Source organism: Notamacropus eugenii, chromosome 3 (assembly GCF_028372415.1).
Source record: "Notamacropus eugenii isolate mMacEug1 chromosome 3, mMacEug1.pri_v2, whole genome shotgun sequence".
In the NCBI taxonomy this organism is placed as follows: domain Eukaryota; kingdom Metazoa; phylum Chordata; class Mammalia; order Diprotodontia; family Macropodidae; genus Notamacropus; species Notamacropus eugenii.
This window is the reverse complement of record NC_092874.1, coordinates 36880701-36899967: the sequence shown is the minus strand read 5'-3', so window position 1 is coordinate 36899967 and position 19267 is coordinate 36880701. Positions and strand designations below refer to the sequence as shown.

General features: G+C 39.1%; 1 protein-coding gene across 2 annotated transcripts in view; it reads right to left on the bottom strand.

The window, feature by feature from the left end:
- The window catches only part of TBC1D5 (TBC1 domain family member 5), a 636101-nt gene that overhangs the window by 79633 nt on the left and 537201 nt on the right, over positions 1-19267 (bottom strand). For both annotated transcript variants that reach the window (XM_072651232.1, XM_072651233.1), the window contains 2 exons: positions 18514-18599; positions 4250-4506 (listed from right to left, as the gene is read on the bottom strand). In XM_072651232.1, the coding sequence (XP_072507333.1) occupies positions 4250-4506; positions 18514-18599 (343 nt within the window). The remainder of the gene's footprint in view (positions 1-4249; positions 4507-18513; positions 18600-19267) is intronic.

The window sequence follows — 19267 nt, the reverse complement described above, 5'->3', positions numbered from 1 at the left end:
TAAAGAGAAGTAACAGAATGAAATTTCTCTCCCTCTTAAGAGCTGAAAGACTTTTTCATTCTATCCAACCCCTGGAAACCCAGAACACAACTCGGAAAAATCAATGGAAAAGTTATTCTAAACAAGGAACAAATGAAAAAAATAAAAATGCTACCCTTTAAGTCTTTTTTTCCCCAAAGAAAAATCAGTTTTCATCCATCCAAAGGTAATGTATCAAAGTATCTTGCTATGTGCGTTTCATTATTTCTTTAGGTCTTTCAAAATGATCCCCTCCTTCAACAAAAACAAAGCAATTACCAAAGCTTTATAGTCATTCCTTTCTAAGAAATACTGAGTCAGCTAAAAATGAGCTTCCTTTTATTTATAGTTATTAATATTATTTACATTTATCAATAAGCAGCCAGGCTTTAGAAAAAGAATTTTCTCTCACATCAGAAATCATTCATCTTGAAGCGCTCTCGGGTACTAGACAAAAGGGTTTTTAATAGATAAAAGTGCAAATTAAGTCATTAAAAGATCTGATGAGCTACCATACATATTTGAGAAATGTCAACATACCAAAAATATAAGGGATGGCACTCTCTTGAACCCATGACTATTACTTTGGGTGAAACTTCTATTACAACTTCACCCTGTCATGTGTCCTTCTAAGAAAGGAACGTTCAAAGCCAAGAAGGACAAAGGAACACAGGAGAAAAGTGGGGTGACTCCAGGGCACTGAGGAGTAAGACGGGTCTATCTCCTAGAAGCCTTCCTCTCCCCTTCCAAATCCTGTGAAATATTCAGAACACAACCCAATTTAGAAAGCAGGGCCACTGAGCTTTTTGTTCCTCCTTGGTTAAACCGTCATTTGCTTGATGGCCAGGTCAACATTCAGCATAATTTAATATCAGTAGACTGTTTCCCCCTATATAAAATAATACACACTCCTATGTTATTTCATGAATAACTGGTACATAAAAAAGTAGTGATGTCCAGCCTTTTAAACTGGTTTCTCACACACACACACACCCACACACAAAAAACTACATATGATTAATGGGTTCAGTGGTTCCCCTTTTGGTATTTACACAATAGTGAGAAATTCATTTCTGAATTAAATGCCATCCCCTCGATGCCCTGGGCACTTGCTTTAGCTATGATCTGCAACATGATCAGCTCATTTAGAATTTGCTGGGTTGTAATTACATTCCCACAGATCAATTAATAGCATCCCCTTTTATATTCCTCCTGTCACTGAAGTAAAGTAAAACATCTGCCTGACAGGAGTTTAGAAAATAACAAAGGAAGGAGGAGTATGTGGACTATAAAATGGTCATTAATTGACACATTAAAATTCCTCATTCCTCTTCCACAGTTGACTTTCAATGATCTGCTTTCATCCGTTTCATCTGCTTTGTCAATAACCTGCAGAGGCGTTTAAATTCTGGTTCTGCCATGTACAGCCTCCCTGCTACCCCTGGGTCACCTCCTCTTGCTGCCTTAGTATGTGGTCAGGGAATGCAAGCTCATTTTAATCTCATCCAGAGCCCTGCGTAATCAGGAAGGCAAATGTGTTGTCCCCTGAACCACAGAGTGTATTTCAAGTCAATCATAAATTAGTTTTGCATTATCCATAACACTGTTCTTCTGTATCAGCATGAATAATCAAGAAGTGGAATATGTTATGAAAACCACAGAAGCATTTTTATCTTTGTAAACAACAATTTTTCAAAACTTGTGAATTTTTCAGCAGAGTACGCTAAAAAAGATATTACATTTTCCCCCCCTCAAAGGCACTGTGCATATGACTGATTACTGCTTCTGCAGATAGCTCCGAGATAATTTAAAATCATGTCCCTAATACTAGGTCTCCTAACAGGCTGACTACTGTGCTGTTTAACTGACTGGCTGATACAGTTTCAAATTTATCAATGAGGTAATATAGTTGGGCATACTTGGGAGAAGAGGACATGAGCATTCAGAAATTCTAGCAAAGAATAATGCTGCATTTGAAAAGGTTTTCTTTTAAAGAATTATAGAACTCTGTCAGTGGAAGGGCCCTTAGGGATCAACATAATTCAGTGCCCTCACTTTACCGATGAGGAAACTGAGGCCTAGAGGAATTGGAAACTCATCCCGAGATTACAAAGGTAGGTGTGAAATAGTTGAGGCCTGGTTCCCAGTCTCATGCTCTTCCTTCCCCCTTTGATTTCTGATATATTTACCCTCAAGGCAACTCACCAAAGAAAGCTGTACCTGAGTTTGTATTTTTAAAATGTGCAAGTGTCCCTCCAGAAAAGAATGGTGCATATAAAGAGTGGGTGTACAGAATGAGGCTATCACTACTCACAGAAAGAGGAATTTCGTGTAGCTGGCTCTGCTAGTGGCTAACTATGTCACTTTGGGCAAGGCACTTTGCTCTCCAGGCCTCAGTTTCTCTATATGTAAAACAAGAGATTGGACTAGATAATTTCTGCTTATCTATCTAGCAGCTCCAGCTACGATTCTGTGAAAACATGAAAAGCTCTTAAAGACGACCACTTTCTTTCAGTCCAGGGATCAGTTACAAAATACCCTAGTGATCCTCGTGTTCCAAACACTTTGCTTAAGTGTTCTGTTGTCTCCCTGCAACTGGGGACTGGGTTTTCATCGATTGTTCCATCTCTTAGCACTTCCTCTCTCACTCAGTGGTATTAATACTTGACATTTCCTTAGAGACCCAACTTTATTCTGCTAAAGTCATTTGGCTTGGTTCCTCAGAAAATTTAAAATATCGTACTTAGAGACTCTCTGACTCATTTGCCTGCCATCAGTTAGAATTACTACTGACTATAGCTTGTTATCAAAGCAATATTGAAATTATATTTGTTCGGAACAATAAAACAGTACAATTAAGAAATATATAAAATAACATTCATTTCCATTCTGGAAGTGGGCATGTCTCCTGGTATTAAAATACATTTACAATATGCTAATGATTTTAAGTCTCCCTTTCTTTAAATCATGTATGATGGCTCTGCATGAACAAGTAAGGAATATAATTTAAAGCAGGAATTCTTGTGCAAGGTAAATTGAATATTTTAATAAAAATCAAGATACTGATTATGTAATAACTAATACTAACAGAAGCAAGATGTGAACAGAGCAAAGGCAGAGGTAAACCAGTATTAGGAAGGAATGCTGGTGTGTGTGTGGAGGGGGCAGTGTGTGTGCATGGTGATACCCCAGTTAGCCAGCATTCTTAGGCAAAAGAAGTATCAACACGAATGGATTTTCTGGACACCTGATGCTTCTCTCTCTCAGCACAGGCCTATTAAAGGCTTAATCATCCTGCTGCCTCTCAGACCAAGTGCACAGAATGTTAACTCATTTTCATGTCTCAGGATCATATTAATGACCATGCTTCTCATATGGAGGCCCTACAGGTCGTGGTTCCAGACAGCTCAGTTTCTGGGCTCCTCAAGTCTCCCTGCCTCTTGTTTCACAAGGGAGCTGCCAACACTGCCAATCTTTGCCATTGTTAGTGAACCTGCCTTTCTAAACCACTCACATTTCTTTCAACCACCATGTAAGATACAAAGGAGGAAAAGCACCATTATATCCATTTTATGGATGAAGTGCTGAGGCCAGTCCCCTAGTCTGAGAAGTCAGTCAACTAAGCCTCTTGCAACTGGGCAAAAAGGAAAAGGAAACAAGCTGCCCAGGAAAGCCTCTCCTAGGACTTCAGCTACACAGGTCTTTCTCATTCTTTTCAGGTTCTTGGTAGCAATCTCGACAGGTCAGATCACTGGGTCAGTGATCTCTGGTTGTGAAAGTGAGACATTACTATATTAGGTCTGAGTTTTATCACATCAAAGTTCAGTCCACAGTAGGATGACCCACCCAGGCTGGCTCTGTTATTTCAGAAGACCTCTCCTGCATGGTAGTGCCAGTAATCACAAGTTTAACACTGAGCACCGCCAATCTCAGACTGTATTACAGATAGCCTATTATCTGATGCTCTCTCAGCGTCCAAAGGGCTTATAGGTGAATGATATCTGAAAACCTATACGTTACTTTTTAACAGTGCTCTTAATTTAGGAAACAAAACAAATGGATTCTAGCTTAAAACTGGATTAAAACACTGAATTAAAAGTGACTTTAACAATATTTATCACCTGAATGAGGTATTTTAGAACTACAGGTTTGTTTTTTTTAATAAGAGGCTTAAGAAATTCCATCTTATGATAAAAGTTTTCTTCTGCTTCACTGGCATTCTTTTCTGTACCTTTGCTGAGTTGAACTGGCATGCTCTCTGATTTCATCATTCTTTGCTGCTGCATCTGCTGGGGTGGGTGATGGTGCCGGGGGGCCTCTGCTGGGGTCCTGACGGTCATCACAGCAGGAGAGCTGCCAGTATTGCTGCTGGGTACAGGGCCAACAGCATTGCCGGTGGTCATTGCTGGACCAATTAACTTTCTGCCAAAATTCAGGAGGCTATTGGAGACCTTGTTTATGTTCAGGGGGGCAGCTTTGGCATTAGCCCTGAAAAATAAGATACAAATGAAGTGGTCAGATACTGCAGAAGAAAAGAAAATGACTTGCAATACTAGGCACAGTTCTCCCACCCTCATCCACTTAAGCAGTGATCCAAATAATAGTCTCACAGGAAAGAGGATCACCAGAAGTCTAAACAAAAGACATAGTTACACAGTATGTCTACAAACGAATGAGATGCTGTGGGTGGTTTATGGAGAAGTGTTAATAATTTGTATAAAAATGTGTGTAAAAGATACATGCACATCTCTAGTCTACATTCATCATGAATTGCTAAGTTGGATTGATTAGCCTGAAGCCAGGGAATGGGTTTTTTCCCTACCTTGGATTGTCCATCACTGCCTAGCAAAGTACTTTTCACATCATAGGTAGGCAATCAATAAACATCTTCACTCAAACTGGGAATGAAAAAGGAAATCTCCTAATTCGTTGCTGGAAATTTTCACTTTTCTTTAGTGCTCACTTCATGGCAGTGACTCCTGGCAGGGCCACTATGTTATCCATCATTCTGAGGGATCTGCCATGGTCTTGCAGTACCACACATAAGTAGAATCTATAGCCCCTCCAGGAAGCCAATCATTTTTTGGCTAAATGCCGGACATGAGCTTGCTTTCTACAATTCCCATTTCTCTCAAAGCCTAGTACCAAAGGTAATTGGTTCTTTAAGGGATCCAATTTATTGAATTCTGGTTAGCTGAAATTTTCAGACTATTTTAGCCAGAATATACTCCAGCACTTTAGGACCTGTGATCTCATTGCTGTGACCAATTCTTCCATTTGTGTACTAGCAAGGAACTCCTTTTCCAAGCAGATAACCTTCATAAGTTGCTATAGCTGAGAAAAATCAGCAGCTAGCAGCCACTCTAGTGATGAACTTCTCCAAACTTAGCTCTGTCGATCCTCAGATGACAGTCCTATCATCTGTCACGAGGCCCACACTTGGTCTTCTCTAATTTGACAATACCTGCCAGAATGTACATTCCAAAGGCAGAATGCTGGGTTTGGAGTCAGAAGATCTAAGACCTCTGGTACTTATCATCCATTTCACCTCTGTGGCCTCAGTTTCCCTATCTGTAAAAGAGGGGTTGAATAAGATAGCCCCTGAGGTTCATTCTAGCTGTAAATCAATGAGTCTTTGATTCTAAAAAGTGAGGGTCAGCTCCATGTCATGATGAAGCAGTGGGTTCAGGTTGGTAGCGCTTAACTATGAAAAGAAAGGAGCTATTTTGCATCCTTTATAAAAGGTACCTGAAAATTAGGCTTCCTGAAAGAAATATGGGTAACCTAGTTTGTGATTTACTTGTTTAATATATTTTCTATCAAAGTGCTGATGCCTATTGCCTTGTCATGACATGGCAGAGACTGTGAGTCACTAGCAGAGCATGACTCTGGTAGGTTCTACCAAAGTTCCGCATTGGGCCCTGTGAAGAATTGAATGTTTGTTATCTGAGGACCAAACAAGTGAACTAGATTTTGAGGTCCATCATCAGAGGGTTGGTTGTGAGGTGATGAATTGTTTCATACGCTGCAACAGCCTATGTGTGGAGTTGCAATCCTTTTAGGGGATGGGTGTCACTCAATGTGATGAAACTCTTTATGTTTCTATGGAATTGAGGTCTTATCCTTGTGAGGATCCCATGCCCTCTAGTGGTCAACCCAACCATGATTTCTTATACTATCCGACTCTCATCCATGCCCTTTCAAAAATCCTTTCCAAGGCCTTGGGGCTTCTTTTAGAAATCCTGACCTTGCATGGACACCAGTTGAGCATGTGGGCTGTTCATCCTGTGTGTACTCTTGCTGCATGACTAGCCCATGTCCTCTTCTACTCACTCATTCCTCAGCCACTGTATGCCACTTTTCCTGTGCAATCCTTTGTAATATGTTGTGGTCTACTCTTGCCCACCATGTGTTCCTTCATTGCCTCCTGGCAATTTAATTCTTTGGAGAATGCTATATTCTGTGACTCAGAGTCATGTGGGATCACTGGAATAACACTGATAGAAGACAGGCTTTTGTAAAACAAAATGTCACCTTAAATTTTAGGGCTTAAAGGTTCTTCTTCCACAAGATGTTTCCATGTATATAGCAGAACCATGTGGTTACACACATAAGAAATGCAACAATGGAACAAAGTCTGCTCCATGACTTTCAAATAATTGCCATAAGTGAGGTGGCAAACAGGATTTTCTGCTGTTCAACCATTTTAGTCGCATCCAACTCTCCATGACCCCATTTGGGGTTTTCTTGGCAGAGATACTGGAGGGATTTGCCATCTCCTTTTCCACCTCATGTTACATAAGAGGAAACTCAGGCAAACAGGATCAAGTGACTTCCCCAGGCTGGAATTGAATTCAGGTCTTCCTGACTCCAGGCCTGGTGCTCTATCCACTATGCCACCTAGATACCCAACAAGAATATATGTGTTTGTTAAAGGTGCTTGCTACCATAATGGAGGATATTCAATCCTGAGTCCAAATGAAAGAAGGGTTCTATACTGATGGTGGGGTCTTACAGAAGCTCCTGTTTACAGCTGACAACATACTGATTGTACTAAGACCTGGAGCCCTGTAGTGTCTCCAAATGGGAACCATAATCATTCAGAAGGATCCAACTTAAAACCATCCAGAGGAAAAACCAAATGGAACAATGTCTATTGTTTAGACTTTAACATGCGTAGCACTTGGATTGGCAACCCACAGAGCTGGTCCACAATCACAGACATGTTGGACAGAGGACGCAGGGGAATAGTGTACCCTATAAGTCCAGAATGGAATGGGAAAAAGAGATCCCTAATTGCTTTTGGGAAATTTTGCAGTGCTTTCTACTGATTCCAAACTTCTACCTAAAACCAAGCTGTATCATTTTAATAATGAACTAATAATTAAAAAAACCAATTAGCATTAGCTACCCAGCACTAGTATAGCAGAGTGGAACACCATCACACACAAAATGACAACTTCCCAGAAGATCCTCGAAGAGCCCGAAGGAGCCACTTACCCCCACTTCTGTGTTCCATTTGTCAGACGACATTTTCATTTCTTCCAGTGAGTAATAAAGAGAGGTTCTACCATAACATGAAAGCACTTCCGGCTTATTTTACTTCTCAGCTTTAAAAGTCAAGATTCATAATTCACCAATATGAAGAAGTTATAATGTTGTTACCCTTTTTTATAAACAAAAATGTACTAGTCAAATTCCCATATTGCCAGCTGTAAAATTTATATGTTGATAAAAGTACTAAGAAACTGCTACAAGCGTTGTCAAGAGACTAGAGTTAATGTATCTTCATTACTACTAATAACACTTACTACAATTCACTAAAAACATATAGATCAAGCTCACTCCTGCAGGCAGTTTTTCATTTGGACAGCAGCACTTAGGAAGGGAGGAGCACGGTTTTCCTACTTGGAACATTTGCATCGTTTGTAAACCACATCTCCTTACTTTTAACTATCCAACGTTTCAGTTTTTTTAGATCCTGAAGAACTTCATGGAATTTAAAAGCAACTTTATTTCATGAATTTTCAGGATGTAAGCAAAAACAATATGTCAACGTGGTCAGCATGCTATCCATGCTTTTTATACAAGAATTTTTATCCCAATGATTTAAGCAGAGCTGCATACCCGTTAGCATCACATCAAGATTTCTTCACCTTAAATGCATTAACTCATGTTTTCTAATTTAACTTGAGGTAAATCTATCTTTATTGTTGACAATGATGATATGCGAGATGATATTATGTCAAGCCAGGTCCATTAAATTAATGAAAATAAAGAATAACCAGAGATGATGACGGATAGGAAACCTAGATTGGATTAAGCATGGAGTACAAGATGGAAATGATAGAAGAACTAAAACTCTTCAACCAGAGGATTGAGGAATTTTCAAGACACTGAATATCCATATTTACTTGTGTACTCTGTGGTTGTATTGGAAGTTACAGCTTTTGAAGGGCTTCATTGCTGAGAATTAAAAGGATGGCTTTGGAGAGAAATTAGAAAGGCTAGTCAATGCTGAAAGCAACTTGCCTCTTTATTTGTGTGTTTAAGGGAACATCCCCAAAGTCATGAAGCTTAAATGGAGCTCTCCAAGGACTATAGGAACGAATGTGAAAGGATGTAATCAGAAAGCCCAAATAGGACAGGGTATGTGGAACCTGGTCATAGTAAACAGCAGGACAAAATATAACCAAAACTCAGAAGTCACAGGTATCAGGTAGGGGAGTACTGTAAGAGGCTGATCCAAGCACTTGGTCAAGCTCTCACTCAACTCACCTTCACTTCATGCATCAGCTGTCATGAAGAGGACCAGGTATGTTAGAGGTCTTACTGGTTTCCAAATCACAGGCAGGGATGTGCCCATCAGCAAGGTTGCCAGAGAAATAGACATTGTTAGCATAGAGGTTTTCTGACAGGTTTCCAAAAAGGAAAGGAATTCCAGGTAAAAGAAAGGTATTATCTTTCTCAAGAAAGATAACCTGAAAAAAGTTTCTGTGCCACAAAAGTAGAGCAGATTGGTAATCTTGTCAAGATTTCTCTTAACTCTACAGAAAGGTGCATCACATAACATTTGCTCTGCATCAAAGTAGCTCCTTGGGAGAACCTTAGGATCAAGGAAACAAGCTAGGTAGTTTATGCAACCATTCAAAAGCTGATCCCCTAAATCACCATCTCCTGAAAGACAAGGCTAATGTAAACTTGGTCTGGAAATTCAGAGAACCTTTTGGAGCCAAGAAAGGGAGTGCCTACTTACCTATTTCATCAAGGGGTCGGGGAGTCTCTAGTAAACTACATGCTTTCCATTATGCTTCTTGCTCAGGACAAAAAAACCCAACTATCATATGCTATTAACGTTTCTACTATTTCTTAGAAAACAGACTAATTCACCTTATATCCTGGTCATCTCTCAAAATAAACTGTCATTTTCTCTACAATTACACCTACACTTTGGATCTATGATCTTACTGGTAGGGATATATTCGCAACTGATGCAGTGTACATAATCCATCTGTGCTTTCTAACCCGTGTGATCTAGTCAACATAAGTCCTTCAGAGAGAATCTCCCCCATGTGTTAGAGGTTTTCCTTTGTCTTTGTACTTTGTTTAAAAAAAATAACAACAAAAAAGCATTTTGTGGACACCAGTGCAGCATTCTGGCTACATATCATTTATTTCTATAACTGCTCTACCTCCTCTTCCTTCCGATGTGTGCCTCTGATGATATCTTTTGTACTTTTGCATGTAATAATTCCTAATGAATATGATGAAAACACCTTACTCTACCATATACCTTTCCATTGTCCTTTGAGGCATCTACAATTCTCACTGTTCTGAGAACATGGTTTCCTACAATTCAGTTACAGAATCACTAGAAGAATACTGATATTAACAACGTGGTTTTCTGTTGCTATATATATGTAGGAACCACTGAAAATACTACATATTTTTAAAAATGTGATCCAGTCTGCTCTCTACCTATTCAATTCTAGATTCAATTCATAGTTCATATATAATGGTCTATTTAAGACATATGCTGAGGGGATAAATCCAATGAACTTCCCATCAAAAGATATGCTATAATCTGAGTGGTACGTTATTTTTCATCCACTCCGATTTCCCAACGTAGATAGCCAGATGGATCACTTATAAATTTGTATGGCTCTCACTGAAGTCCTGGAAGGTTTACTTTTGGTGTGATCATCACAATGTCCTGTGTGGGCAAGAGCATCCAACATGGCACAGTCAAAATAATGTCAGACACGGCTTCTCAACACCTAGCTTCATGTCTTAGTTCTGTCACTTTGTGTTACATTCGGTGTAACTTTGGGTAGGTGAGTTCTCCTTTTGAGGCTTCAGTGTTTTGTCATTTTTAAAAAATTTCTAAAAGTAGGGGTTGGACTTAATGATTACTGAGGTACACATGAGCTCTAATATTCTGTGACTGTGTGAAGACTTCTGCCATCTTTAGGGAATCTTCCTCCTAATTGAACTCTGTGTAGGACATCCTTTATGATATTGGCAAACTGCTTTGGTAAACATGTGTCTCCTGGGTTTCATGCCTTGTTTAATGCTAATGCTCAGCAGACTACTGAGCAAAGTTAACTTGCACCTACCAGAGACTCATATGATTTTAATATATGGAAGGGAGATGCACCTTGGTGGACATTTTCCGCTGATTGGTCAGATGCTTCTGTAAAATCAGCCAACAATGAATACAGTGGGATCCAACATTCTCTCTACATCTCAGTTAGTTGAGCAGTTGTGAAGATGTGGTCTGCTCTAGAAAAGGATATGAAAGCTCCCCTCTTCCCTTCTGTTATTTTCAGTAAGGGTGCCCTCATGTATGTCAAGACCATTTTCACAAGGGTTTTAAAGAGCATAACAAGCAGACTATATGGCAATAGTTGCACAGGTCTTTCTGAGTTGCCTCTCCTCCTCTCAAAATAATAGCATTTGTCATGCTTTCAGAAATTTGGGGAATCATATCTTTTAAGAGATTAAGAAAACCAGTTCCTGGGTAACTTTAAAACTATACAGATCCAGCACAGATTGTTTCTCTCTCTGTGTATTTGCTCAGGTTTAGTTGTAGTGTCCTTATTCTATTATACAGTAAGTTATTCTGGTCCGAGATCCAAATATTGTGTCAAAGCAAAATAAATGGATTTTACTCAGTGCTGTGTTTAGGATTCACATCTATTTGAAACACATCTTATTAACAACTCTAAGTAGTTGTTCAGAGGATGGTTGCCTGGTGCAACTAGTGTGGCAAAAGAAGTCTAGGGCTTAAATATCCTCAAGGAAATTCTTTTAGAAAGCAGTTCAGACTAGATGAAGTTTGCCTTAAAGAGAGGACCCATCAATGACTCCAAGACACCTCTGAAGGCAGCCCAGGTGAGTTCTTATTAATGGGAATGCTTTCCTCATTCTAAGCTGCAATTTTCCTCTAGCAACACCCACCTATTGCTTCTGGTTCTGGAGCCAAACTGCAGACAACTAAGCCCTCTTCCCCAATGCAAGCCTTTCACAGTTTGAAGGCAGCTGCTGGGTCCCCACTGAAATCTCCTCCAGATTAAACCATGCTCGGTACCTTTAACCAATCATGCCTTAGACTAAAGGCGTAGCTCCAGCCTGGCTGCCTCCCTCTGGCCACTCTCCAGCTCCTCAATGTCCTTCTTAAATGATGGTGGCTAGAACTGAGCACAGCCCCCCAGGGTAAGTCTGACAAAGGTACAATACAGTGGGATCATTATCTCTCTCTTCTTGGAAGCTGAGCCTCTCTTAATACAGCACATAATCCCACTAGTTTTTAAGATTCTCATATTGCACTGACTCATCTTAAGTTTTCAGTCCACTCCATCACTTGATCTTTCCCAGACCTGCTATCTTTCATGTTTTCCCCAACTTAAATCTTTCAAGTTCAATTTGTATAGAATAGCAAGACTTAGCCTTTCTCCCTACTGCCTTTCATCTTACTAGGTTTAGTCTGACACTCTAATCTGTTAAAATCTTTTTGGATTCATCTTTTTGTCATATGCAAAAAGGAGGAACATAAGATTTATACCTTGGATCCAAGTCATTAATAAAAATGTTATGCAGCCCAGGGTCAGTCACATAAACTGGACACCTTCTGCCACATGGACCAATTCACAACCACTCTGAGTCTGCCTGTCCAACTAGGACTGTACCAAGCCTGATTCACATCTTTCCATCTCCACAAGCAAAGAATGAGATACCTTGTTAAAAGCTTGGCTAAAATCTAAATCAACTATGTTCCCCACATTTCTCTCATCTGCTAGTTTGGTATTTATATTAAAAAAAGACATGAAATGAATGTGTCATGAACTGTTCTGTATGAAGCCATGCCAGGTCTTTGTAATCACCACTTCTGTATCTATATGTTCACCAAATGTCCTTTCAGCAACCTTTTCTGAAGTTTCTCGAGCAGTCAAGGTTAAGCTGAAATTATGGTCTGTAATTTGAAGACTATGTTCCTTCTTCTCTTGAAAATTGGAATCTAGCTCAGATATTATGCAGAGGCAAGGCCAAGGCCTTTGACAGAGAGATCCCTAAAGTATCTGCAATTAGGACACTTGCCACAGTAAATTCATAGTGCTCGTCCCTGGGTACAATGATGTGGAAGAGGATGTAGATGCTGGAAAGGAGGAAGAACCATGTTTCTGCCCACAGGAACCCTCAATTCAGCACCTGGAAGACTGCCAGGATCTAAATGATTCTGATGTGCAGCAACAGAGGGAAGATCAAAGAGGGGAGATTTCAGGTTGGTACTTTCTGGTTCTACCAGTACAGCTGTGAGAGGTCAGAAATGTACTCCTGAAGAGAAGGCACTCAAACAGTTCCTGGCTGATCAAATACTCAGCAAAATAAACCAAATAATGCCTCTTAAAGACATTTTGTTTGTTCCTTGAAAGAAGCTCAGCTCCAAGTTGGGGTGAGACTCTGGGTTCTCTCTTGACATGACAGGTTGCTGAGCTGAGGTCTCAGACTGCCCATTTTTTGGGGAAAACTGTTGGATCTGGGGATCTGAGCAGTAGAAAAGTAAGAGGCTGCCAGGAAAACATGGAGGCTAGGCACAGCATATTCCCTCCCCAAATACCTGAGGATCCTTAAGAAAACACCCCCCTCAAATGGACGGAAGGAAGGGTTAGAAAGGTTATGTCCTCAGGCCAAAGAAAATGCTGGCTAGGATGATATCACTTGGGCTGTTCCCAACTTTCTGGGAAAGGGTAACCACCAGCACAGACATCACAGAGAAAAACTCAAGGGCTCTGGGACAGCAGGTGAAGGCAGAGAGGAGCGAGTACCTTGATAAGGAATGTAAGAAGAATGTCAATCAAGAGTATAGGAGTTGTAGACACTCTTTGGGTCATGGAGGGAGTATTGGCCCCGGATCCACAAAACAATTTCCTTACAACAACTTCCCTGACCATAATTCCCTCTCCCACCTCTCCAGGAGGGGAGATAATCTATTCAACAAAGGAGCTAGCACTGGGGCAAAACTGACATGACTGAGGACGGGAGCATCAAGATTTTATGAAGTGATGTTGCATCTGAGTGGAAAACTGAGTACTAGTTCCTTCTGCAGTAATGGTCTGGTTCCAATACAGTTTATTGGTGAGTTCTTCCGGCGATTTTGAGATCTTATTTCTTTTTTGTAGTGTGGATGTTTCTCATCTTTCAGTCCATGAAAGATCTCAAACTTCTCATACATAGAATTCTAGTCACCAGTTCACGTCTTCTGAGGTGTTCCATTTTTAGAGCCTACAGTGATGTGTTCCATAGTCACTCTCCATGGTTTCCTTCCAAGGTCTAGATAGGTCACCAAGTGGCCCTTTCGGATTCTTATCCTCTTTAAGGATAATCCTTCTTATAGTTTCTGGTGGGAATGATAACCCAGTCTCAGACTGCCAACACAATCTTCACCATTTTCACAAATAGATCCGTGTGACTCAGTCGTCGCTGAACAAGGCTTTGCTGACATCTTGCTAGCTAAGTTTATGTGGATGTTACTTATGCTAGGGCCTCTTTTTCATTCTTGGAACTTAGATATTTCATGGATTCCACAAAGAACTAAACCCTTTTTCTTTACATTTGACAAATTCAGTGAAATGTTCCTGTTGTCAGATTTCACTGTGGCTTAGTACAATCTGTTTACTCCAAAAAACATTTTTGCAGGTCAGCTTGTTTATTAGGTGTTCTGTGAATGTCTATTAATCTTCTCCATCCTCTTCGAAGATGAATTAGCTGTTAAACTTGGGAATAACATCCTGTAAGGAAAAGGACTTGAGATTTCTCTTGCATGAAAATATCTTGAAAATCTTTAAAAAAATAAATTCATAGCCCACTGCATCATAAAAGAGATATCTTTTAGGGTTTTGAGGAAGAACTTTCACAGTGGCATGAATCTAATATAAGAAAGAGATATAAGTTAAAAACAGAAACGGAAGAAAGTCTAAGAAGTGTCATTTTTCTGTTGACAGTTATGAACAAAATATACCAGAATATTATTAGGCATAATTTTCCCTTAATAAAAACAGACAGAATTTACTTGAAAATTGGGCGTGGATAGAACATTTCCAACACTTACAGATAATTCCTTCCCTGAAATGACCTCACACATTATTACTTTCTATTTCACAAAATTCAGAAGGTAAACAATATGAGAAGGTGCCAAGTCACGTGGGGATGAGAAGACCAGACTCTGTGTGTTGAATGAAATAGCCTGTCTTCTTTTTCCCAAAATTATTGTTTAAAAAGACAAAATTATGTTGGAAGATATTAAGAACAAAGTAACTATTTTTAACAAGCTTCATGAACTAATCAAAGCTACTAAAGATGAAAAAGGATTAGGAAAATATTTATATTTGTTATCTTCTAAACTACCTTAGTTAATTTAAGGCTATAGACATACTAACATAAAAATATCTTTTTAAGATATGAACACACATCCATTTTTTTATTATAAACATGTGTTACTTGTGTTCCGGTGAAAAAATTACCTACAGTAATTTACAGTGTTTAAAATGACAAAAATTCAAGAGAATTAAGATACGGGGAAACATGACCGTCTAAGAAATGTCATCTAACCAGAAGCACCAAGACTCACAATTTCAAAAGAAATTCTAAAAAGATGACAATTTCTCCATGCCCTGATCAAAAAGAAAATACTTTTGCATTTTTAATATTATTTATGAAACTGCTAACACAAATAAACAAACAAAATATTTTTCTTTGTGTAATTCAAATTCAAGAAAATATCTGTTACTTGTTCCAAAACTTCACATAGAATTTTCAGATCTATTTAGAATGTGCTTGTGCCCTTTGGGTAGTATTTTTGGGGATGGGGTAGGGGAAATATCTGATATACTACATTTGGTCAGTAAAATTTATGAAGTTTCATATAACGCCTGTACTGCTATTGTATATACACACACAACTGTAGAGTTTGGAACTCTGCCTCACAAGATTTTTAAGAACTGTAGTGATGTTTTAAGAGGCAGCACTCTGATCTGGAAAGAACATGGCATGTGAACTGAGGAGTCTTGGGTTCAAGCTAGTGATTGGGAAGCCATGTGACTTTATAAGGTGATGGTTTACCTCAACTGATTTCTGTGTTTCCTTAGGATTTTGGGGCACTGAAGCAAGAAAGACAGACATACTTTTCCTCTTTCATAGGAATGAAAATAAAAACTTTGACATAAGAGCTAAAACAGAAAACTTCCAACTATTTCTGACAGAATGCTGAAATAATTAGTAAGGCCCTTCTCACCTAAAGCCATTTAATCTATAATACTATTGCATTTAAATAGCTCTTAGTATCTTCTGGAACTCTGGCCAGCCACAGGATTATTAATGCTGAGAGTTACATAATCTCAGAGAATAAAAGACCAGGCAAGCTTCTGGGTGTGTGGATGCTCCCATTCCTGATGTATTATCATTATCTGATTCTCTAAACTACTATACACAGTAAAATATCTGTATGGGGAAAGTAGGAAATTGTGGGTCTAAAGACCATGAACATTAAAACATAAAATATTGATAAATTATGAAGGTGGAAATGAACAAACAAAATCTTAAAATGAATCTCTTTGATTGTTTAGCTATTCAAAAACTCAATACACACACTCTGATTTACGGCCAGCTGCATACAAAAAAACAAAACAAAACCCAGGCCTATTCAACAGAAAGTTAAGAGAGGATTATTTATATCCTAAAAGAACAAGCAGTTTTGCAAAATTATTCTTTAAATAGAAAATTCTCCTAGGACATGTAACTATTATGTAGGGTGAAGTTCATTTGTGGTCCATTCTGCTATACTTTGGTGAAAATTCTAAACTTCTGGCTGAGGAGCAAAGAGATTATACAGAATTAACTGTGTCAGTGTGAATCATACTTTGAAAACACTGGAGGAGAAGCTTCTCCATGTGTACACTATTGCCATCGAGTCACAAGCATATTTTTGCTAGAGATTTCCATGTATATAAAATAATTCTTGTAGGGTAATCGTTGCCTGTAGCCCACAGAAAGGACAAGATGGACTTTATAGCGCTATGCCTATCAACAGAGAAGTATATCTCAGGTGAGATCACAGCTACCTGAGCAAGATCGGATGGAGGATCTGGAGGTAGGGCTCAGGCCAGAAAGGTAGAGATCTGGACTAGGCAAGATCCCCATCTTGAAACACTGGGCTAAGGGGCTGTCACTGGGTGAGTTACTTAATCTAACATCTGATAGCTAGGAGATGGGGAGCTGGAAAAACCAAGAGGAAAATGGTCAGCTAGGGGGTCTCTGAACCCTGCTCCTCTGAGTTGGGGATGAAGACTAGCTTCTTTTGTGTTGTCTCCATTAGTACTGAATTTAAATAAGCTGACCCTAGGCATGAATCTGGGCTCAGGAAGCCCGTGGTATTCCAATTCGTTTATAAACAGATGCAGCTGAGGTGGTTCAAGCTCTTGAGGGATTCCTAACATAGACTGGACAGCTGATGTAGCGTTTGTTTTGTGATCCTGCGATGGATAAAGGAACCCACCATTTTGAAAAGTTGGGTTGTGCCATCTCTTCAAAACATCAGACCCGTTAAAGTTAAGTGATGCAGAGATGCATTAGGGAAGGGAAGCATTCTCTTCCTCTCCTTAATTTCAACACATGCATGGGAATAATTAGAGATTGTTCTCTTTTAATGCAGAAAAATTTTGTGCTATGCATATTCAGTACAGCTTTTTTTCATGGCAATAGACTCTTAAATTAACACCTTTAAAAATTAAATAGGTATTTCCTAAGACTAGTCACAATTTAGACATTTTTATAAAACCAACTTTTGCATATTTGAGCAAAAACTGTAATAAGATTTAAAATGTTAAATTATCTTTTCTTTTTTCCTACTTAACAATTGATGTTAATGGAATGATGAGCAAAAAGTCAGCTCCCACTTGGTGCATGTGTGTATCTTAAAGAAATTTTATCAGCAAGTAAAATCAGGGAATGCTGTGTACTACCACGTATGTAATGGAGAGCCTATCACTAAAATACCTAGGCACTTGCTTTAAAGACTTAATTACAGCAATCCATGGTAAAGCAGAAAAGAGAAATCAGGCTTCTTGATTTCTGGTGATATTCTTATCCATGAGATCACGTGGCATTCAGGCACTCCTCTTCCCTTATATGGCTATGTCATACTAATAGAAGGCCATTGCCACAGAAGGAGCAGGCATCAGCTTTCCCCAGCCTATCTCTTTATCCCCTAATTCCCAACTCCTGGCAACTCGCTTCCTAGAGATTTCTTCAGGGAACCTCATCTGCCCTTACCCTGGTCCCTCCACGTTCCCCTGCCTTGGGACACTTTTCCCCTCCTTCCTATCCAATGTGCTTGGACCGAGATGTATGAATGGCAGGGTGAATGGAGCTCTACTCACTGGTTCCCTTTTGGTCTGAGCCTGATCTGAGTATCCTAGGCCTAAAAATAGCTCAATGAAAGTCTCGCCAAAGGGGACTAAGATAAGTAGTGGAATATAGTCTGATGAAGAGTTCTTGGCTAAGTTTCAGGTCCACAAGTATGAAGGAGCAGGAAAAGCTGGAGAACACTCATAAGTCTGTGCCTTGGTTCTAGTCTTTTTCTGGAGACAATTATTTGTAGAAAAATTAAAAATTGCATGTTGTGGAATTGCCTCTGTCTCCATCAATCCAACCAATATTTGGAAATAGTCTATTTAAGTCCATATGATTTAGTCCAGGTTTAGCTTTAAAAATGTTAAGTTGTTTAATATCAAAAAAATGAATTTGATATCCTATGTATTTAATATCTCATTTCAACACTAATGCTAATTTGTTAATTTTTTAATGGTTCAAAACAGCTCTTACATATATTAGTCCTTTACTTGTGGTGAATTAAAATATTTTATATTTTATTTAGCATATAACATTTAATGATGAGTTTTAACAATAAAATGCAGCATTCAGCAGAGAGGGGGTGCTTACCGAGTTTTATTCATAAGGTCTGCTCCACATGCCTTGTAATAATCTAAATTTTGTTGGAACTGATGCGTCACTGGTCTTGGATTTCTCTAAAGCAAAAATAGTCCAGAAAATAGGATTTAGGAAATGCTTAGAACAAATTGCACATCAATAAGTCACAAATGAAACCACGTATCGATATCTTTGTTTAACTGAGAGGAAATAAACAGAAGTAAAGAATGTAATCCTTGGGTTTTATCTGGATGGTTGTTAGCAATGCCAGGGATTGTTTTACTGATTAAAAATCTGGAAAATGTATTAATTTGTCTTTTTGTTATTGTTTCATCAGCTTTTTGACTGATACTTATTCTGAGATATTTCTTTTAAAATATAACTGGAAAAAGGCTAATCCTGTTAAGACCAACAAAAATCACACGGTCCGTGACAAGTATAAGCTATTTGCCAGCTCACTCCAAGAAATAAGCAAGATGTGGAGGAAGATCAAAGGGCCAGGTCCAGATGAGCACTGGGCACACTACGTCCACTAGATGGCACACAGGGTCTTCTGTTCTCCCTGAAACTTAGGGGGGATTTCAGAATTTTGTTGCTGCTCTAGGATGGTTCATTTCTGGGATACAGAGTTTCATCTGCAAGCATTTGACGAGTGCCAGAAATGTGCTAGGCACTGGAAATCATTAGCGCATTAACCATCGCCTCACACAAGCCAATCTACCAATGCATGTTTTCACTGGAACAGCAAGAGAATTGCTTTTCTGGA